Below are 23,379 nucleotides of genomic sequence, written 5' to 3' on the forward strand. Positions count from 1 at the left end.
AGGCGAAGCCAATAGGTGCTTTGATAACCTACTCAAAAACCCAATGGCCAGTGAGGAGGATAGAACAGCATGTGAGTCCGTCTGCTGTAAGGAAGCTTCCTTGGATCACTTGTTTGGGGATCTTCCCTGCATAACCATGATGTTTTAGAAGGGACACACATCTTCCAAAAAGTTAAATTTTTATCTTATCAGTCCACAGAGTATTTCCAAAAAAGTTTAGGGGCTCGTCAAGATGTTTTCCGGCAAAATTGAGACAAGCCTTTATGTTCCTTTTTCATTTTAGACCTCCATTGTTGCTCAGTCTCTTTCTTATGATGGAGTCATAAACACTAACCTTAACTGAGGCAAGTGAGGGCTGCAGTTCTTTGGATATTGTTCTGGGGTCTTTTGTAGCCTCTTGGATAAGTCACCGCTGCACTACTCTGGTAATTTTGCTCTGCCAGCCACTCCTGAGAAGGTTCATCACTGTTCTATGTTTTGACTTTATAGCCTTTCCCAGACTAAGAGATCTCAATTACTTTGTTTCTCATTCGCTGCTGAATTTCATTGGATCTGCAGATGGTCTAATGATGCTTTGTTTAGGCAGGTGAATGATGAATGGTAAATGGTAAATGGCCTGTATTTGTATAGCGCTTTACAGTACAGTAATCCAATCTTGAAGAAACAAAAGCATGAATAACAGTTTCCAAGTCTGTTTGCGGGATAATATTACTTAGCTTAACAATATTTTGTAACTAATATAAACATGAATTAACCAGAGTATGAACATGAACATCTGAGGGAAAACCAGACTCAAAATTTGCCCCGATGTTTCTGATGGAAGACTTGGCATAAGAGGCTAACGGACCAAGAGTTTCCATTATTGAAATTTACGCTCTTCTGGAGCACAATCAGGAATTTCAGCTTTTCCTGATTAAGTTGAAGAAAAGTTCTATCCATCCAGACTTTTACAAACCCTAAGCACTTGTGTAAGACATGCAGATTCAATACCTCATTAGGCTTAAAATGGATGTATAAATGAATATCATCTGTGTAGCAGGTATATGAGACCTCTACTCAAAATGTGTTGAAGAGGGATCATGTAAACCAGAAATAGTAAGGTCCCCAAAAAAGAACCCTGAGGTACACCAAAATTAAGATGGCTTAAGGAAGACCTATAATTGGAAGCAGCCACACAAAGAGAACAATCAGAAAGATATGAAGTAAACAGTTGTAAGGCAGATCCTGATACACTGGCCCAATACCTCAACCTGTCAAGATCTGGTGATCACTGTATCACCAGATCTCGCTTGGTTGATACAGTGGTTGAAAACAGAACAATTTCCTGTGTCACTAGACACTCTGACAAGAGCTCTCTCCTTTGAATGTCCTTTACAGAGCTCAGATTGAAATTTATCAAGAATGCTGTATTTATCTAAAGCAGCAGTTAGCTTAGCTTATCAATAATCTTGGTAAGAAATGGTAATTTAGAGATTGGTCTATAGCTGACCAATAGAAGGGTCAAGTTTGGGCTTTTTTTTAGTATAGGGTGAATAACAGCATTCTTGAAGTAAACCGGACTTAACCAGAGGCCAGAGAGGGATTAGCCATGTGCGTACAAGAACAGATGGACCGAAAAACATCTTTAAACAGGGATCCAGGTAAAATGTCTAAACAACAAGAAGAGGCTCCACAGCATATGGTCATAGTGAATTCTGTCTCTAGCTTACTAACATAAACCAATGTAAAACAGCAAACCAACCAACCTCATGACATAACATTCTGTAATGACAGAAGACGGCGCTAAACATGTTTTTTAAACTTAAATTTTAAGCACTTATTTCTTACATTCAGCTTCACAGACAGTATTTAACAATGCTCGAGCATGGTTTAAACTGGCTTTTATAAATGTATGTCTGTGAAGGTTCTCAGTCATCCAGGTCATCGTAGTCAAAGGAGCTTGCAAAGAAAAGCGTCTGGACTTCTTTAAGTTGCTTGAAGACGTTTCACCTCTCATCCGAGAAGCTTCTTCAGTTCTAAGGTCAAATGTTGGAGAGTCCCAGATATAAACCTAGTGGGAGTTTCCCCCCACAGAGGGACAAAAGGACCCCCTGATGATCCTCTAATCGCCTGAGCCAAGGTGGGAAACTGGGTGTGGGTCCCAATCAGCCAGAGTTTCGGGTGTGTTCATTGTGAAACCTGGCCCCACCTTATCATGTGAATTCCTGAGGTCAGATGGCCCAGGATGTGAGTGGGCGTTAAGGCGTCTGGGGAGGATCTCAAAACTGGATTATAGATGGCAGAGAGTTGGTGTCGTAAACCCCGCCTCTGTTCAAAGATGGTCACTCACAGTGGACATAGATGCTTCTTTCACTCCTCTTTCAAACCATCTGTCCTCTCTGTCCAAAATGTGAACATTGGCATCCTCGAAAGAGTGACCTTTGACCTTAAGATGCAGATGGATGCTGAGTCTTGTCCTGTGGAGGTGGCTCTTCTGTGTTGTGCCATGCGCTTGTGAAGTGGTTGTTTGGTCTCTCCAATGTAGAGGTCTGGGCATTCCTCGCTACACTGTACAGCATACACCACATTGTTAAGTCTGTGTTTAGGAGTTTTGTCTTTCGGGTGAACCAGTTTCTGTCTGAGTGTGTTGCTGGGTCTGAAATGCACTGGGATGTCATGCTTGGAGAAAACTCTCCTGAGTTCCTCTGATACACCGGCTACATAGGGGATGACAATGTTGTTGTGTCTGTCCTTCTTATCCTCCCTCGCTGGTGTCTGGTCTTCTTTTCTGTACCTCTTTGCTGACTTTAAGAACGCCCATTTAGGATAACCGCAGGTTTTGAGTGCTTCCTTTACATGTGTGTGTTCCTTCTTTTTCCCTTCAGGCTTAGAGGGAACATGTTCTGCCCGGTGGTGTAGGGTCCTGATTACTCCAAGTTTGTGTTCCAGAGGGTGATGGGAGTCAAAGAGGAGGTACTGGTCCGTGTGTGTGGGCTTCCGGTAAACTTCGATGTTGAGGTTGCCGTTCTCTTCAATGTGCACAGTGCAGTCCAGGAAAGGCAAACAGTCGTCCTTTGTGTCTTCCCTGGTGAACTTGATGTTCTTATCCACAGCGTTGATGTGCGCAGTGAAGGATTCCACTTCTTGTGTCTTGATTTTGACCCAGGTGTCGTCCACATATCTGTACCAGTGGCTGGGTACTCTTCCTTTGAAAGAGCCAAGAGCCTTTCTCTCCACTTCCTCCATGTAAAGGTTGGCTACAATAGGTGACACGGGGGAGTCCATGGCACAGCCATGTTTTTGTCTGTAAAAGCCTTCGTTGTATTTGAAATATGTAGTGGTGAGGCAGAGGTCTAACAGTGTGCAGATCTGATCGGGTGTGAAGTTGGTCCTGTCCTCCAAGGAGCTGTCTTCTTGTAGTCGTTTTCTGACAGTCTCCACGGCCTCCGTGGTGGGTATGCAAGTGACAACATTGTCAACATTGTCATCCCCTATGTAGCCGGTGTATCAGAGAAACTCAGGAGAGTTTTCTCCAAGCATGACATCCCGGTGCATTTCAGAACCAGCAACACGCTCAGACACAAACTGGTTCACCCAAAAGACAAAACGCCAAAACACAAACTTAACAATGTGGTGTATGCTGTACAGTGTAGCGAGGAATGCCCAGACCTCTACATTGGAGAGACCAAACAGCCACTTCACAAGCGCATGGCACAACATAGAAGAGCCACCTCCACAGGACAAGACTCAGCAGTCCATCTGCATCTTAAGGTCAAAGGTCACTCTTTGAGGATGCCAATGTTCACATTTTGGACAGAGAGGACAGATGGTTTGAAAGAGGAGTGAAAGAAGCATCTATGTCCACTGTGAGCGACCATCTTTGAACAGAGGCGGGGGTTTACGACACCAACTCTCTGCCATCTATAATCCAGTTTTGAGATCCCTCCCAGACGCCTTAACGCCCACTCACATCCTGGGCCATCTGACCTCAGGAATTCACATGATAAGGTGGGGCCAGGTTTCACAATGAACACACCCGAAACTCTGGCTGATTGGGACCCACACCCAGTTTCCCACCTTGGCTCAGGCGATTAGAGGATCATCAGGGGGTCCTTTTGTCCCTCTGTGGGGGGAAACTCCCACTAGGTTTATATCTGGGACTCTCCACCATTTGACCTTAGAACTGAAGAAGCTTCTCGGATGAGAGGTGAAACGTCTTCAAGCAACTTAAAGAAGTCCAGACGCTTTTCTTTGCAAGCTCCTTAGACTTTTATAAATGTAGTGTTTCATTTTCACTTTAACTTTAAGTACTTACTTTTTAAGGTTTTTAAGAACATGCTTAGCACCATCTTATGCCAGTACACGATGTGATGTCACTGGGTTGGGTGGTTGATTGATTGGGTTCAACTGACAAACATTAGTTCATATTAGTTAATTAACAAAAGCACCAACAACTCAGGGGAAAAATAAGGACACTAAAACTAAAAAAGCAGTCTAAGGAGGTCACGTTTCCACTGCTCCTGGCTGCAACAATGAGTTTTATGTTAAGAAACCAATGATTTCAGTCTGTCTCTTTAGCAGTAAGTGCTTCTTTGATGTTTGACTACCTACACAGACACAGGGAAATCCACCTGTTAGCTGTAATATTTAGGTTTGTAAAGCACTTTATAAATGAGCACTGTGTGGACGAGAGCCTGTTTGAATCAGGTGGTTCGTGGGACCGACAAGCTGGAGACTGGTCTGGTCGCGTGTACTGAGCTGATGCCATAAGCAGTATTTTATGCAATACAATAATCTTAAACACAACAACATAACAGCTTACTACATGCAAATCACACCACAAACATAACTATGTTTCTTACTGAAGCAGGATTGGGAAAGAAAAGACGTTGATGTATGCGATGAAAAAAGCAAAACAAAAAACAGACTCAGAGGAAAAGATGCCACGACTTTTTTAAAGACCTTTTTTATCCCTCAAGTCATGTCCCTGAATGGATTACTTCATATTAGAAGTGAAGAAAAGCAAAGCCCAAATGTGAGCGAGTGACCCCTTTTTACTAAATTTAGAGTGTCAGACACCAGGTTGTTGGTCTGGGGACTCAAAAAGATTCTGCTCAACGCTATACTTATTTACACTGTGGAGGAGAGTGCTTTACAAACCTGAGCATTACAGCTAACAGGTAGATTTTTCCATTTCAATGCCACTAGTGTTAAAACTATGCTTCAATAACAGCAATCCTGCCTACCTTTTCATTAGGCCCATTTTCTTTCACGAGCAACCAGCTAGGCTCGGTTCAGAATATCTGGCGAGGCTCAAATCAACATCGCTCCGATTCTGCTCGCCAATGGTGATCTTCTCCTCAACTCAATCAAGCCCCATGTTGGGTGCAGAATTGTCTGTTTTTTTATGAGAGAGAAAACAAATATGCTCAAATTACAAGTTTTCCCAATTTATTATCAAACGGATTTCAGATTACTTTTACATGCCGCCATGGACCTCCATCTCTCTGGCTCAGAGACAAAAGGCTGGTACACCTAGGCAGACAAAATAATTTCCCTCAGGATAAATAAAGTTCTTATCTTATCTGTATGTATGTTAAGATGATTGGTCAAAAGTTGGAGGAAAGCCTTTAGACCTCATGTACGGCTCACGTTTCAACTTCTACACATTTCTGAACATCTCCTTTTATAGAGATGAAACTTTTGCATGCAACAATGCCATCACCATGGCAACTGCCTCTTGTCCTCTGGTCAGGCCTGTAGAAGGTGGGAGGAATGCATTCCCAAACACCAGAATTTATGGCCCTGTTTTCTTGTATGTATCACAACCCTCACCCACATACCTGACAGGGGGTCATAGTGTAACAGTCTGCATTCAAAACTACCTGATATTACATACATTTGTGCAGTAAAGGATAAACCATATGTGTGATGCAAATTATGAGGTATATAGCCTTAAAGATAAAAATAAATTCTAACACTAGCCAAACAACGGAAGACCCACTTGGACAGAACTGAAAGTGGACGGCATATTCTTCATTTGTTAACATGAAACTTGTTGTTGCAGTCAGGGGGAATACCAAAGTGACCCCCGAAACCGAATTATAGTTTTAGTCTCTTTATATTCCATTTAGTTTTGGCTTTGGTTATTAATTAGCTTACATAAACTAATGTACGTCTATTAGCAGCAAACAACCAACCAACACACCCGCTGGACTACAGTATGTGTGCTTTTTTATTAGTCCTTTATTTATCCAGGTAAAAATCTCATTGAGATTAAAAATCTCATTTCCAAGAGAGACCTGGCATCATGGCAACAAAAGCTACATACCACATAAGTACATAACATTTAAAACAAATACAATATCCCAACATGTGTAAAATAAATAATTTTGCTGCCATTTGTTGTCTTTGTGCGAACTGGAATCAAAGATAGTGAGTTACACTATATGTAATCATTGAATTGTATACATAGTACACCACATTTTAAGAAAACAAGGTTATAAAAGTGAAAGAAATGTCATCATAAAGCAATTTTAACACACTGAAAGGATGCACACAAGGCACACCTTGAGAATAAATCTTTGCATAGATGAAATTTAGAAAAAAGCCTGTAAAGTTTGGCAGATTGTTTTGAAAGAGAAAAAGGGGATTTTTTAATTTCTTTTCTCACACACACACACACACACACACACACACACACACACACACACACGCACGCACGCACGCACGCACGCACGCACACACACACACCTCAGAGAGAGGTAATCTCACAAACCTATGAAACTCAGGTTGTTAGGGTTGAAAGCAATTTTAATGTGGGTCAAAGAAGGCGAAATGTCAGACTTACTGGGCGGTTGTAAAGCAGCATCAGCTTGGTGACTCGAATGTCTAGTCTAACTCTGAGACTTGGGTGATGAAACATATTGTAGACCTGAAAGAAAGAATTAGTACAACTGAACCATGTGAAAGGTCATATAAAGGAAAAAAATCATCAACATACTTGAGTGAATGTCAAAATTTATGGGACAATTTTCTGATAACATCCATTAGAAATAATGCATGAATGGATGGATAACCTGCTAATGAAAATAAACAAACTGACTATTGCAAATGAATATTTTAATCCACTTGGATTAGATAGTTGACATCAACATCACACTTTTCTATAGACATAAATTAAACAACTCTACCTAACATAGCCTAAACAGATATTAACTGGTTATGTATTTTAAAAGGTTTGGGGTTTGTTAATTTGGTTATGAGCAGCATTATTGTGCAGTGGTGCAAACACACAACTAGCTTGTCATGTTAACTGGTGATTCTAAATTGGCTCTAAGTGTAAGAGAGTGTAGTTGCCTGCATTAATGTTGTGAGTATAAGGGTAACACACTCGAGTGTGTAAAGTCGCCTGATGATAATGTGATAGGCTTCAGTCCCTCTGCAACAAAATTGTATAAGAATTTAGGAAAATCGATCTGTATTTAAAGTGCACTGGGTTTCCGAGGTAGTATTGTAAGTATGAGACCAAACAGTACACAAGAAGGCTCAAATTGCAAATTTCAGTATAACTTTAAGACAGTTATACTGGCAAACACTAAAAAAGTTATTGCTACTGCTACCATGTGATGGTTTTTTAATGAAGTTGACTTAAATGCTCACATATTAAATACAGAGTAACTTCTTTCAACATTTTTACTGGTTTAGAAATGCATCAGTCTCTGTATTTAAATAAACACTTATATGTATTTGAATAAACAGTTTCGGTTTGACTTAAACTCAAGTGAGGGAAGTCAAAAACAGCGTTTGATTCTAAAAATCTTACCATATTCATAACAGTCAATAGGAACCTCTGTGCTGCCTCACCACCATGGTACTGGACCATGTCCGAATCTGCTACCACCACTGTCTCCAGAGTGTAGACTTCGTGCAGGCGTATGGCATCTCTCTTCCCACGACCCTCCTCATTCTCTTGAACTCTTGAACTGCTTTCTTTCTTCCTTCCTACCACAAAAGGAAGACTAAATTTAAAAACAGTACGCCAGAAGTATGTACAAACCATTTAAAAAATAACTACATCCTATGAAAAAACTTCCAAATAAACATTTTAAAACTTAATTATCTTAGAGTCAGTGTCTTTGATTTGAAAAGATGCCGTACTTAAACACGAACACTTTGATCATTTATAATAATAATAATAATAATAATAACAATAATAATAAAGAGATGTAGTGTTTTGTAGAAAAAGAGCCTGATATTGCCTGGACCAAACTTCTAGAATTGGGAGAACTGTTCAACAGATTTGTACGCCTGCTAAAATGTTCAATATCTGCAAAATTCCTCTAATTGTGAATAGTTTAATGATAACTTTTTAAAATATAAGGTAAATAAAACACTAGCATAACATATTACAATAATCAATATCACTTACACTCGATGGCTGTTACCTAACGACAAATGCAACATCCTTTTTAGCACAACTGTATTTAGACTTTTATATTTGCTGTTTCATTTTATTCTGCGGATGAATGATGAGGGAACGCATGTAAGAATGTATGTATCAGTGTTGGGCAAAATACTATGAAAAGGTAATTAGTTTTGGTTAATAGTTACTTTTTCAAAAAAGTAACTGGGTTAGTAACTCAGTTACAATATTATAAAAGTAACTAATTACTAGGAAAAGTAACTATTGGTGTACGTAAAATGACCAAAAACATAAAATCAGAGTAGAAAAAGGTTATATTTTTACTGTAAGAACCACAAACATGTTTAATGAATCATTAACTTGAAATGCAAAGATAAATTATAAACTTTAAGAAGTTATGAACAACTTTTGTAAACAACAAAGTTTTTTGCAGCTATTCACCTAAAAATGCACCCAAGGATTTTTAAAATAACTATTTCAAACTATTTACAGAACAATCAGCTGTTCTACATCAAATAAGATGCCACAAAATAATTTGTGCCACTCCAAAAAATAATTTCTGTCCACTATGAGATAGTGGACCTCATCACAAGCGTGGTACCTGCAGGCCTGACAGCAGGAGGTGTATCACTCCTGTTTTCCACCTGGAGACACCGTTTACACTGTAATCTGACTTTGGTGGCTTTTTGGCAGCAACTGTGACAATCAGCAGTCGCCTCATTGTTCTGACACACACACAAAAAAATATCGACTACACTACACACTAACTACACAATCCAAACACGCTAAAGGTCACAAATATCCCACATCTCAAAACTCTCTCTCTCTTTCTTTTGCTCTCTCTCTCGCTGCCATTGCTCCTAGAACTTTCCCCTCTTCCTGCCATGTTGCCAAATCATTTTTGATTGGTCAGTATGGTACTTCTTTTTTTTGGTCACAAGCGCTATCCTTACACAGTAAACACATCAATAGTATTCAGGAAAAAACATTGTATATATCAGCGGTCTCCAACCTTTTTTGCGCCACGGACCGATTTATGCCCGACAATATTTTCACGGCCTTTAAGGTGTCGCGGATAAATACAACAAAATAAAACTAGTACCGGTACCGAAAAAAAGAAAATTTATTCATAACACACATGAAAAGACCCAGGAAAACCGAGTTAATGATAAAAACGATAACAAAATAACGCTGGAAACCGATAAAAACCCTGAAAACCACACATTTCACACCTGAACGTCAACTCTCGCGGCCCGGCACCAAACGACTCATGGACCGGTACTGGTCCGAGGCCCGGGGGTTGGGACCGCTGGTATATATTTTTTATCATGACTGGTTTTACGTGGCCTATCAACACAATTTAAAAAACAGGTATATAGTTTGAAGTCCACACTTTTAACACAAAAACAGAGACTCGGGCTTGTCTTGGGCTGACATAGCATCTTGTTACTATGTCACCTTAAAGAAGTCATGTGATTTGTTTAACATGATTACTTTTCTTTCTCAGCCAATCAGCAGCACACGTGCGATTGTTTCAACCCCTAACTCTGAATAAGCTGAAGACAGCTTCAACAGTGTATTGAAAAAGTAAAAAAAACAGTAGTAACGCATCTGCACCTTGTTAATAACAGTAACAGCGTTGTAATGATAGAAATAGTAATTAATTAGATTACTAGTTACTGAAAGCTGAAACATTTACAGCATTAGTAACGGCGTTACTAATAATGCCGTTATTCTCATCACTATGTCACTATGTATGTATGGCATTCTGCTAAAATGTTAGCTCTGCTCCAGTACAGCACAAATAAAGGAATCACTTTTCACGTTGGTTTAAATAGGTTCCACTTGGATACATGGAATTGTTATTATTAAGCACTTATTGTGATGGAGGGGTTTGTGTGTCCCAGGGATCCCAGGGGCTAGGTTGTTGGGGGGCCTTTGCCCACCTGGTAGGGTGTCCCATTGCAATTTTGTCCTTTGTGAGGGATAAGACAAAGACCGAAAAGACTCCTACGAGTATACAACCAAGGGAACAATTCACCCTGCCCAGGATAGGGTTACTGAGTTAGTGCGTGAGGTTGAGAGGTACCGGCTAGATATAGTCTGGCTCACCTCAACGCATGACTTAGGCTGTGGAACCAGTCTCCGAGAGAGCGGCTGGACTCTGTCTCAGTCTACAGTTGCCCTAGGTGAGAGGCAGCAGGCTGGGGTAGGTATCCTAGTATCCCCTCTGCTGCCTGTACATTGGGGTTTCTCCCTGTGGATGAGAAGGTTTGTTCCCAGCGCCTTTGGGTCGGGGGAACCGGTCTTGAGTACCCAGCCTTCTTGGAGAATAATGTAAGCGTTTAGAAAAATATACTTTTTATTGCACCATGTTCATTCACTCATGAGCAGCTGTAACATGAATTCAGTGGTTGAATTGCCACCTCAGCACCCTGATCTACAGTGTTCTATAGAGTCTTGCAAATGACCTACTAATATTATTGAGGTGTGTGGTAGCAGGGACACTTGTAAGTTTCAGGACACTGGCCCTAAAGGACTGGAGTTTGACACCAATGCTGTAGATGGTCATTATTTGGTTCCTGGCTCTACAGATTGTTGTCATAGTCAATGCTCCTCACATGGTTTTTAATAACTGCTTTGCGCAGTTATTAAAACCCAAGGTCCTCCCTCTATAAGACAGCTGTATGTCATATAGAGGCACCCACGAGACAAGCAGTGGGCTTGGGTCCAGCAGATCTCACCAGTTTTTAGTAAACCCTTCCAATTTTTTTCATCTGGAAGTCATCCCTTCCCAGAAACACACTTAAACATTTCATCCCCTACCTGTCCCACTGTAGCAGAGCTGGCATTTTTGGTTTCACTTTATTAATCCACTCTTCTGGCAAAGGCCAACACATTTTGACCAGCTGACCTAAACAACAGAAGCTGGTTCATATAATGCTAATTTCTGAGTGCTGATTTTATTGTGCCCAGTCATAAAGACTTTTACATCATCAGCATATGGTGACAAACTCACTGTGGCCTTTTTCTCCCACAAAAGGTCAACCCCGTGAGGCTCTGTCTGGGTTGGTTTAGATGGGACTCAATGGCCAGAGCATATAATATCCGGCTCAATCTGACTGGTTCAATCTGAGAGACATAAAAATAGTTTTGAATTCTCATATTCTGAGGTATTTTGAGGCAGTCTGAGACCAATTAAACTGGGTGACACTTTTTTACATTCAGTACACGGTGGAATGGTTTTAGTGGATAACCACACTTTGTGACCTGGAGAGTGCTTTGAACCAGGAAGGTACTGATTGTTAGAATGTTTTTTCTTTGGGGTGTTTATGAATAAAAACTGTATGTCCCTAATTTCTGCCTTTACATGTATGTAAACTACAGACATCAGACTGTTCATCTCCACTATCCCCACTTTAATTTTATATGTATTTTGTATGCTTTGTACTCGACTTTGTCTACTCTGTGGTCAAAATGGCTTGGTCCCATTAAAACTTTTAAAATCCTTTTGCTTTAAAAAGCCAAGAAATTCGATGCAGTGCTGAGGAACTTGGATTTAGCCCAAGCAGAAGACAAGGCCAGTTATGTACTGTCGTCACTGGCTGCGACCGAGGAAGAGAAGAAACAGGTTGAGGAAGCAACAGTTGGACAAACAAAGAATGCATTGTGGTAATAAATTAATTCTGTTAGGTGTTAAGCAAGAAATTTTAGTGAACTGTGTCTCCTAATTTGTGTTTCTTTATAAAAGGCTGGTATATTGCAAGAAGACTATCACAGCTAGCAACTTTGGTTTGGTCGTGGGTGCACTCCAGGGGAGCTCATACCCTCCTTCATTGTTTAAGACTCTGCTTGGCCGGTAGAACCTGACAAAAGGATGTAAAGTAAGTTGTTAGTAAAAAGGGGTCTGTGCTTCTAAGAAGCATTTATGACTAAGAGATATTTTCATCCCCAAAGGCATGTGATTGGGGGATCCTTTATGAACCGAAGGCCAAGCAGCTGTATACTGACTCTACTGGAGCAGTTATCAAGGAGGAGACTGTTTTTATCCAACAGTGGGCTGCTTGGTGGTTCTCCAGATGGAATAGTCAAGTTAAGTCAAGTCAGCTTTATTTGTGTAGCACATTTAAAAGACATCAAGTCTCAGCCACAGTGCTGAACAGGGGTATAATGTAAACAGATAAAAGAAAGAATTAAAATAAATGAGGTTAATTGTACACACACACACACACACACACACACACACACACACACACACACACACACACACACACACACACACACACACACACACACACACACACACACACGTGGAGATTCCCCCCCCCAAAAAAAAGATTGACACACAGGAAAACCACGTTAACAATAAAAATGATAAATAAAAAAACAATAAAAACAGATGAAAAGCCTGAAAACCACAAATTTCACCCCCGAGCCTCAACTCTCGCGGCCCGGTACCAACGACTCATGGACCGGCCCGGGGGTTGGGGACCACTGCTCTGCATGATTACAGTAAGTAACTAAAGTTTATTTATTAAGCACTTTTCATAGACAGGCAGTTGCAAAGCACAGCACACAAAGGTTAAAATAAACAGAGAAGTAATAAAATAGACAATACAAAGGGATAAATGTAAAAACAAACAAACAAATAAATAAATAAACAGCATTGATCAACAGAAGGCTTGTTTAAACAGAAACTTTTAACTGCTTTTTAAAGGATTCCACAGAGTCAACCAAACGCAGCTGTGGTAGGCTGAAAGGCTCTCTGCCCTTTAAAATACATAAAAACTGATGCCATTAAATAATAATATACTCACAATGTTGTTTTCCATGTTGTTAGTGAAAATATTGTCAATTAAGGTGGCACAGTGAGGTGTAATTCTGCTTGGCCTGGTTGTTTTAGGATGTAACCTCAGACTGTATATAGTGTTTAAAATTCATTGGTAATTTTATGCTTATTCGCATTCAGCAGATCATTGTTAAAATCACCATGATAAACATAACTTTTGATTTGTTTTTGAGAACATTTCTTCTATGAAGTCATTAAATACATGTATGCTTGAGCCTGGTGCTCGATATAAACAGCTAATTATTACATTTTTCACTTTTTCCTCATAAACTTCAGTTGTTATATACATTCTAATAAGTTATCAATTGTAGTTGTCATACTTTTCACCACCTTATAATTAACTTCAACCCCTCCAGTTCAAAATCCAGTCGTTTCTCTGCATTGATCATGTTTTAGATATGGCAATAATTCCAAATGGTTTTGTGAATTGATTAAAATATTGCTTTATATTATTGAAACTGCCACATAGACTTCTGCTATTAAATGGATTATTGATCATTTGTTTTCCGTGTTGATGGTGTGACTACACTGTTCATCAGTGAAGTAGCAGCGGTTGTTGCTGATGTTGTAGAAGAAATTATTTTCTGGGTCTACATCGATTTCCAAGTCCACAACATTATGGTCTATGTATTGAAATGTTCTCAGTTTCAGTTGATCATAAAGCGAATTCCATTGAATTAAATTGTTATTGTTGTCAGATTCAGATGAAATTCTTTCAGATTGTGCCATGTGGTGTGTTGTGTCACATCACATGTTTATTCATACCGCCAGTGTAAGAGTAACATCAGTATTTGCCCAGTTCAATGTTTCTAATGACCAACACTTTGGCTTGTTCTGGTGTTCCCCTGAGCATATCATTAAACTCAAGGACCAGCCAATATTATCTAAGTGCTCCTCAGCCATTGTGTTTTCAGCTGTCCATCTCTATGTTGGCGACAGAGTCTGATCAAGGTTTTATTTACAAAGTGAACAGTTAAGAAACACTCGTAGGGTGCAAGTCAAGATGATCAAAGAAAAGTGCGCCTTCAGTCAACAGGATGTGTTATGGAGAATTATTTGGAGATAAAAAAGAGAAATACTTGATTCATTATGAGACCAGAGAATAAAGAATACTGACTTCTTGCAAAACTTAAAGAAGAAGAACCACAATCTCCCAGCAATATGAGACAGCTGAAGGGCTTTGTAAAGAACAAGAAACAGACAAAATTAGAAAGACCCCAAGATGAAGTATGGAAAACAAATGGGGAAAAGGAGGATTGATTTTCACCGATCCAGAAACACAAGTCCCAACTAATGATGCAACAAAAGCCCTACATCAAAAAGCAAGAGAGGAACACGTGAAAACCTGGGGCTCAAGGAAAGTTGACGTGAATAAAACAAGAGCTCTTCCGATGACAATACCAATACTGTGTCGAACAGTTGTTAAAGGGAAGAGGCAGAATCAACACAAACACAAAGCCAGTGTCTCAAAGCAACTGAGGTCAGACCAGCAGCTACAGAGCCCGAACATAAGGCTCCACTTTTATTTCCATCTTTGTCAGCAAGTTCACTTCCACAAAATAAAGTGTAACTCCTGAGCACCACCCATGCAAGCCCCACTCATCATGGTGACAGGTGGAGTTTTAGAAGACAAGGGAGGCCTACCACAAAAATATTTCACAAGATCTATCTTTATCTGCATTAAAGTTATATTAAATCGTAACAGTGCAAATTCCTCGCTGACAGTTTAACCAAAAGGCATTTCCAGTGGAAACTGGCCGACACATCCTCAGCATAACCATGTATAATATCCACAAAACGTAAAAAGAGGTTATACACACACAATACGGTAATATCATGTTGAAGCACAGTACGTATCACTCCGCGAGGCTCCGCCTACGATAGCCGTAACGCTCCGACAATCCATCAAGCGGTGCGGCTTCGTAGCTTAGCAAAGTCGTACTGAAACATTTGACAGATTTTCGAGCGCCGTGTACATAAAATCGTTTCGATGAAACTATGAAAAAGACTTTTTTTAATACTTGTGTTAAGTTTTGTATGGTAATTACACAAAATTCAGGTTGTCAGGTTAAATCTGACAGAAATAGTTTACACTGACATCCATTAAAGCATGAGTGTCACGAGAAGCTGTGTTTGCATTTATTTGCACTGCCTTCCTCTCTTGATGTCTATTTATTTTAAGCTTTAAGTATAAAAGGGTCCATTCTACAAGATACGAACCCCAAACTGCTCTCCGATGCATCCATCGGAGTATGAATGTGTATGAATGTCAGCTAGAAAGCACTGAGAAAAACGTGCTTGTGTGAATGGGTGAATGCAAAAGTTGTATAAAGCGCTTTGAGTGCTCAGAAGAGTAGAAAAGCGCTACATAAGAACCAGTCCATTTACACGTGAATTAAAATGACGTATTTTAATCATACTAAAATTTAAAAAAACCCAGCAACAGTGCATTACCTTTTTGTCATGGTCCCCGTGACTGCCTAGCCGGCCCTGCAGGGCTACATGTGTTTTGTATTCTCTCTCTCCTTCACTGCTCTGCCTGGGCGGAGCTCACTGTGGGCTCCGCCCTTGGCCCACACACCTGTTCGCGATTAGCTGTCGTTACCTGTCCACTATTTGAGGCTGGGACGCAGATCTTCTCGTGGCTGGATGGTTGAGACACGTTAGTGATCCTCTCAGCTCCCGTGAATCTATGCTTAAGTACTTTGTGACCTTTGAGTAATTTCCCTCTGTTGTGTGATAGTTTTCCTCCCCGGACCTGTGGCCTTCCTGCTGCGTGGACGTGTGTGAGTTTGGACGTGGAGGCGAGAGCGAGTGTGAGAGAGCTTCCCTTTGGACCTTTGGAACCCTGGATTTTCCCCTCATTGTACATATTCTGCACCGGTGTTGTAAATAAACTGTGTTTGGAACATCAACCTGCCCTGCGCTTGAGTCCCTGCTGTCGACTGTGACACTTTCATTATTCTAAGAAGAGTCGATATACAAAATACGACTGAACAGAGAAGCAGTTTGAGATCTTCTTTTTCAGTTTTTTAATTGGAATAATTGCAGTTTTTGTTTTTTCTGTTTTTTGTTTTTTTTGCTGTTTTGCAGCATTGGCATTTGAACAGCATACACATGTTAGAGGGTCAAATTCATAGCTCTGGTTTTGCACATTATAGAACACGACTGTCTCCTTGATACTTCAAGACTGTTACTGAACATCACCAGAAATTGCTATTGCAGTTTTACTCAGAGAAAACTGAGTCAAATGTTTAAAGATTCAAAGATTTTATACTATGACTGTTTGCATGTGAACCATACCTGTGCTGACCTAATTTGGTTTTGTGGAGGAAAAGACTTCCTGCCTCAGACGGGGTCAGGAACCTGGTAAGATTAAAGTTACCAGTGACTGTAATAGGACACTGGCTGAACCTAACTCAGGTACTTGTGTGGTTAAGATGATTTCTGAATTTTGATCTTGATTCAATAAAGATTTTGATATAAATTGGTGTTATTCTTAATTAAGTTGCAAATGGATTTAAATTCATACTGTTGGGTAAGTTTCCATAAAAACTGTACCGCATTAATAAAGTCTACTGTTTAATTGGCTAATTTACTCTCAAAATACCGTTGCAGGTTTGTTTGTTTGTTCCACATGACTGAGGGTGGTACAGAACAGGGAGGTGTTAGGTATACACACCTCCCCTGTACGTAGAAAGTGTGGTATCCTGTATCCTGCACTTTCATTCTTAAATAAACAGGTTAAGATTCTTGGAGTATGCTGGAGGACCTGGAAAGTGAGGATGAGATCAAGGATACTGAAATAGGACACTTCCTCTCATGTGTTAAAGGTTTCTTGTTGTCTTTCACTATGTAACAATAGTGTGATCAGACATTTCCAGTTGACCTCATGTTGCACTCTTTTGATAAGCTAGGCTTATAGCCTGCAAGTCCAGTAACTATTATTAAAAGAATGACAGATTATTCTTTTAATCAATTTACACCTTGAAAGGTATAAAAGGAGGGATTTATTTTTATTTTTAGAGCTAATGCCTCATCATTGGCGTAACATTTTTGTGTTTTGTCTATTGTAGAATAGTTTTGGATTCACTCTGATACTAACAGACTACGACCCCTTCACAAAAATGTGGAGGTTGTGGTACGTACAAGACAACAAGGCCTTAGATTAGGTGCTGTTATGAAATGCACCCCAGCTCCGTGTTTATGCAGGTCTGACTGGAGGAAAAGAGGTGGTTGTCAGGGTAACGGAAATGTAGCTGGCAGAAGCATGAAGTGCGTTTCCAAATAATGAGATGCCCAGAAAGTTGCAGAAGAAGAAACGTGAGCTGACATCAGACCCAAGGCCACCCCGAACTCTTTCCACCAATCATGTTATCGTTATGTTTTTGTGACGTGCAATAGAAACGTGTTTAGCGCCCGGGCGCGGCAGCCTTTTGTCTCTGAGCCAGAGAGAGAAGGTCCATGGCAACATGAAAAACTAAAGTGAAATTCTAACCGTTTTGATAATAAATTGTGAAAACTTATAATTGAAGCACATTTGTGTTCTCTCTCATGAAAAACCTACAGTGACTGTAGCTCAGGAGGCAGAGCAGGTCATCCACTAATTACAAAATTGGTGGATTGATTCCCTGGCAGCCAGTCAGCAGTGCTGCCTTGGGCAAGATACTGTGAATGTGTGTGGATGTTTACATAGAAAGCATTTAGGCAACGTGCTTATAGGAATTCACTAATTTGAGTAAATGGGGCACGTTGTCTAAAGTGGTTTGAGTGCTATTACACATATTTCTCTAAAATGGTCTTCTCGTTGCTGTAATTTCATCACTTGCAATTTCTTGGTCTTTTCTGGTGAATCAATTTTTTTCCCCCAATTGCAAATTACTACGGAGCCCCGCAGGGGACATGGGAGAAAAAAAAATTAAGATGGACTTTTGCGAGATCTCGCAAAACTAACTCGGGATCTCGCAAAAGTTGAATTCCAACAATGGCAGCAGCTACTTAGTTGTAATATTACTCTTTCTGGGTCAAAAAATACACTTTTAAGATAGTTTGAGGCATGAATGTAGCTGTGTAAACGTCAGATACCTGCTCGGTTTACAAGACATCACATATTTGCAAAAGTGCTCCGACGTTTTCGGAGATCTGACACCCACTAGCTCGAAGCTAACGGGAGGTCGAGACCTACTACAGCCGGGAGGAACACCGCTTTCCCGGCACATCGTGCCTCGACCTCCCAGTCGGCTTCGAGCTGGCGGCCTCCAAAGAATGCGGCTAAAACTTTTGCGAGATCCCGAGTCCGTCTTAATTTTTTTTTTCTCCCATGTCCCCTGCGGGGACTTTTCAAAGTCGAAAAGTTGGCTTTTGTCATTGCTTTAGAGTGTTCTAACAGAATGTACATTTAAACAGTGCTGTACCTGTGGAAAAACACACATACACATGAATGCATTTGTACAAATAATTTTAACCGTGACCAATCATCTTGTCAACCTCATCCAAGTTCCTGAACTATCATTCTAAACCACTTCTGCTGTCAGTGTCACTATAACCATATGACCTCCGCTATTCAGTCTCGATGTGTCACTCACCTTGTACAGCCCCACAGTAGTTGGACCGCTTAAAATCTAGACCAGATTTGGTCTTGGCTGAACGTGATTGCCGCAGAAGCTGGTGTTTAAGACCGGAGAATGACAGGGATGGGTCATGTACAACAGCAGGCTGGATAAACAGGCTCTCCTCTCCCATCTGGATAAAACCCATCTGTCAAGACATATACAACCTGAAATTATTATGACTGTGTTGGGAAATCTGGTCCTGGAGCAAGAAAAGCATGATTTTAAAAGTTATATTTATTGTAAATTTACATTGTTTATTATTACAACCAATAATTCCAACATAGTGAAGATATAACAAAGTACTACATTTGAAAGAGCTCCATTATTTCTACATTTTTAAAATAAATACAGAATAAAAATAATGTAAAATTTTGGAAAGTTAAAATAATTGCAGGTATTTGTTTGTACTTTTTAAGTAATTTCTGAGAAGAGTTCACATTTTGCTGTAATGTTAATTCTGTTTACCTAGTGTATTGCTACAACAATTTTTTCCCACATTCAAAAAGTTTGTTAACACCTTGGATTGGGGCCAGATTAAGTGTGATTCAAAAAAGTCCAATGATGATAAACGCAAAAAGACACCTGGCAGATGTGGCTGTTTCTCTGGAGAACAAGTGTGACAATTTAGAGGCCAGATCAAGAAGGAAAAACATCAGGATAATGAGGGTTCCCGGGACACGCCTGCTCTGCATCCCGTTTCGGCACTGCTGAAGGAAGCATTGGGCTTGAAAGGAGCGCCGCTGCTGGACAGGGCACACAGATCACTTCTACAGGCTCCCAAACAGGGGGCTCCACCACGGATCATCATTGCCCATCTCCACTACCTGTAAGAATGTGCAAATATCCTGCCGCTTGCTTGGGAAAAACAACAGATCACTGTGAATGGCCTGTCTATTTCCGTTCTCCCGGACTATACCACACTCATGACTGTTTAGTTCATGCTTTTCTATTCCATCTACAGTACTGTGCAACAGTTTTAGGCAGGTGCTGTAAGCAAAGAATGTTTTCAGAAATATAAATGATTATTTATTGGCCCCAAATGTATTCTGCAGCAGGACAGCAAACCCAAACGTACAGCCAAAGTCATTAAGAACTATCTTCAGCATAAAGAAGAAGAAGTAGTACTGGGAAGGATGCTCTGGCCCCCACAGAGCCCTGATCTCCACATCATCGAGTGTGTCTGGGATTACATGAAGAGACAGAAGGATGCGGGGAAGCCTACATCCACAAATGATCTTCCCATCCCAGAAGTTAATTCTGAAAACTGATTTTTCTCTTTTGAATATTTATTATTTCATAGTTCATAATTTTTATGGACAGGATTTCTAGGCGCAGCCAAGTGGCGGAGGGCTTTCGCTTTGGTGGCCTCAGAATCTCATCTCTGATTTTTGCAGACGATGTGGTTCTGTTGGCTTCATCGGGTGAGGGCCTCCAGCTCGCACTGGAACGGTTCGCAGCCGAGTGTGAAGCAGCGGGAATGAGGATCAGCACCTCCAAATCTGAGGCCATGGTTCTCAGCCGGAAAAGGGTGGAGTGCCCACTCCGGGTCGGGGATGAGTTCCTGCCCCAAGTGGAGGAGTTCAAGTAACTCGGGGTCTTGTTCGCGAGTGATGGGAGAAGGGAGCCGGAGATCGACAGACGGATTGGGGCTGCAGCTGCAGTAATGCGGACGCTGCACCGATCCGTCGTGGTGAAGAGGGAGCTGAGTGTAAAAGCGAAGCTCTCAATTTACCGGTCGATCTACGTCCCTACCCTCACCTATGGCCACGAGCTGTGGGTAGTGACCGAAAGAACGAGATCGCGGATACAAGCGGCAGAAATGAGCTTCCTCCGAAGGGTGGCTGGCCTCTCCCTTAGAGATAGGGTGAGAAGTTCGGCCATCCGGGAGGGGCTCAGAGTAGAGCAGCTGCTGCTCCACATCGAAAGGAGCCAGCTGAGGTGGTTCGGGCATCTGACAAGGATGCCTCCTGGGCGCCTCCTGAGGTGAGGTGTTCCAGGCATGTCCCACCGGGAGGAGGCCCCGGGGCAGACCCAGGACACGCTGGAGAGATTATATCTCTCGGCTGGCCTGGGAACACCTTGGTATTCCCCCGGATAAGCTGGAGGAGGTGGCTGGGGAGAGGGAGGTCTGGGCCTCTTTGCTTAGGCTGCTGCCCCCGCGACCCGGCCGCGGATGAAGATGGATGGATGGATGGAATATTTATTATTGCTCATTAATAAGACAAAATGATTTCTTATTAGAGGTCTTGAAGGTAATTAAGTCTTTAAGAAATTCCTGTGGTTTAACTAATTGGCTTTTTAATCACCTTTTCATCACGACTTCTGAGCCACATGGACACCAGAACAAGGGTTGTTCGTGTTTACCAACAGCAAACACCCATCATACAAAAATCGACCAGGACCAGAAGCGCTGTGTGGAGTTAGGTTGCTATGGAAACCAGGCATCCAGTCCTCGGCATCACCTGATGCCAGTGGCCGAGGGATGGGTCGCCAAAAGCGATGTGTGAGGAAACGGAGGCGCGGCAAATGCGCTGGGGTCTGTGCTTGGCTAAGAGCAAATCCAAGCTGGTTGGCTCTCCCATCCATCCTGCTCTCAAACGCTCGCTCACTAGACAAAATTAACTGGACTACATCCAACTCCAGCAGACTACACAGTGGGAATTTAGGGACTGCAGCATTTTTGTTTTCACAGAAACATGGCTCAGTTCCGGACACCACCATTCAGCTACACAGGCTCACCTCATTTCGTGCCAACCGAAATGTAGCTCTGTGCGGTAAGACTCGCGGTGGTGGCTTGTGTATCTACATGAACATGGAATGGTTATGGACAATCAGACCACTTGTGTGTTGTGCTAATTCCGGCATACAGACCGCTCATCAGATGCTGCAGACTGGCTCTGAGACAGCTGAGACCCTGGCCTGCAGGAGCTCTCTCCGTGCTTCAGGACTGTTATGTTCAGGGAGGCTGCAACAAACCAACCACACCATCTTGGAGGTGTACACATCATCGGTGACCAGCCACATCAACAAGGGCATTGATGATGTCACTGTCTTCCAGGCTATCACAATACACTCCAACCAGAAACTGTGGATGGCTGCAGAGGTGGGTGAGCTGCTAAAGACTCGAGACCACGCGTACAGAGCAGTTGACAAGGCGGCTCTGTGAACAGCAAGGGCCAAACTGTCGAACCACGGACACTTCCAGACCAGCGGCGACACGCGGCACATACGGCAGGGCACAGAGGCCAACACCTCCCTGTGATGGTGACACCTGCCTACCAGATGCGCTGAACAACTTCTATGCCCTATTTGACGCTCAGAACAACATAATGGTGAGGAAGACTACCCCTCCTCACAATGACCAGGTTATGTGACTGACCTCGGCTGATGTGAGAAAAACACTTCGCAGACTTAACCAACGGAAGGCTGCTGATCCAGATTGATCACTCTTCCACGGATGTAGAGCAGCTGCAGATTTCCTCACTGACATCTTCAACCAAGGCCACCATGATCGTCTCTGGAAGTCTCTGGTGTCCTGCTTCAACGACTACCGTCCCATTACACTCACACCCATTATGATGAAGTGCTTCGAGAGGCTTGTCATGAGGCACATTAAGACCATTATTGGCTAGCTTAGCGTTAGCATGCTGCCTGTGCAGGTGCTTGCAAAAAGCTGAAGTGTTAGCAGCATAATGCAGCCGTTTCTGACCTGGAGCAGTCTCCACTTTACCATCTCTCATGGTCTCATGCTTTTATCCAATAAAAATAAAAGTAATGTCTATATCCACGCTGTAAACACCATTTTCCTCCTTCAACACACAAACTGCAATCAGCTAATCATAGCGAGAGTGCAAGAACCGATAAGCGGGATCGATAGGCAGGCAGACTAACGATTCCAATGAATTGGACTATTCCCATCCCTAATTAATAGTAACCCTGAATTCTTGATCACCTGATTTGGTGCTACTTGTATACAATAGCAATTCAAATTTAATAGCCGAGCTAACTACATTTGATAGCCTCCTACACAGGGCAATCCTGTTTAATTTGAAGTCTTACAGATTTTTTCAAGAAGCATTTGACAGTTTTATTTTCTATTTTGAATGGCTTCAAATCAGTAAAACAGAATAAGGTTTAGTATAGTATAAACACAATGGACAATTATACTCTGGATTTACTATAAACAGGCCTCCTCTGACTATAATGGTGTGGTATGCCATAAAATACAGCTCAGCCTGTTCCAGCATTTGTGCAGACATTCCACTTCCAGCTGAACCTCAGGACTAACAAATGATGTTAGCCAGCAGAATGTGGTCTGGAGGATGGATTAAAGGATTTCTACAGCTCCATCAACATATGAATATGATACCAGTCAGTTACTGGAGAGTAAATATATCAAAACTATGCAAAGTATGTAAAGATAGCTGTATTTGGAGGGATGTGTGGTAACTTTAAAACTTTCTCTATTCTCAGAGTTTCAAAACTTTTAAAGAGATTAAATTGATTCATGAAAG

The 23,379-nt window shown here is 41.5% G+C and overlaps 1 protein-coding gene across 1 annotated transcript in view; it reads right to left on the reverse strand.

Moving 5' to 3' along the window:
- adamts17 (ADAM metallopeptidase with thrombospondin type 1 motif, 17) overlaps positions 1-23,379 on the reverse strand; it is a 91,708-nt gene that overhangs the window by 55,118 nt on the left and 13,211 nt on the right. The window contains exons 3-5 of the mRNA XM_026183405.2: positions 18,839-19,010; positions 7,805-7,983; positions 6,830-6,913 (exon numbers count right to left, since the gene is read on the reverse strand). Coding sequence (XP_026039190.1) covers positions 6,830-6,913; positions 7,805-7,983; positions 18,839-19,010 — 435 coding nt within the window. The remainder of the gene's footprint in view (positions 1-6,829; positions 6,914-7,804; positions 7,984-18,838; positions 19,011-23,379) is intronic.

Source organism: Astatotilapia calliptera, chromosome 1 (genome assembly GCF_964374335.1).
Source record: "Astatotilapia calliptera chromosome 1, fAstCal68.1, whole genome shotgun sequence".
NCBI classification, from domain to species: domain Eukaryota; kingdom Metazoa; phylum Chordata; class Actinopteri; order Cichliformes; family Cichlidae; genus Astatotilapia; species Astatotilapia calliptera.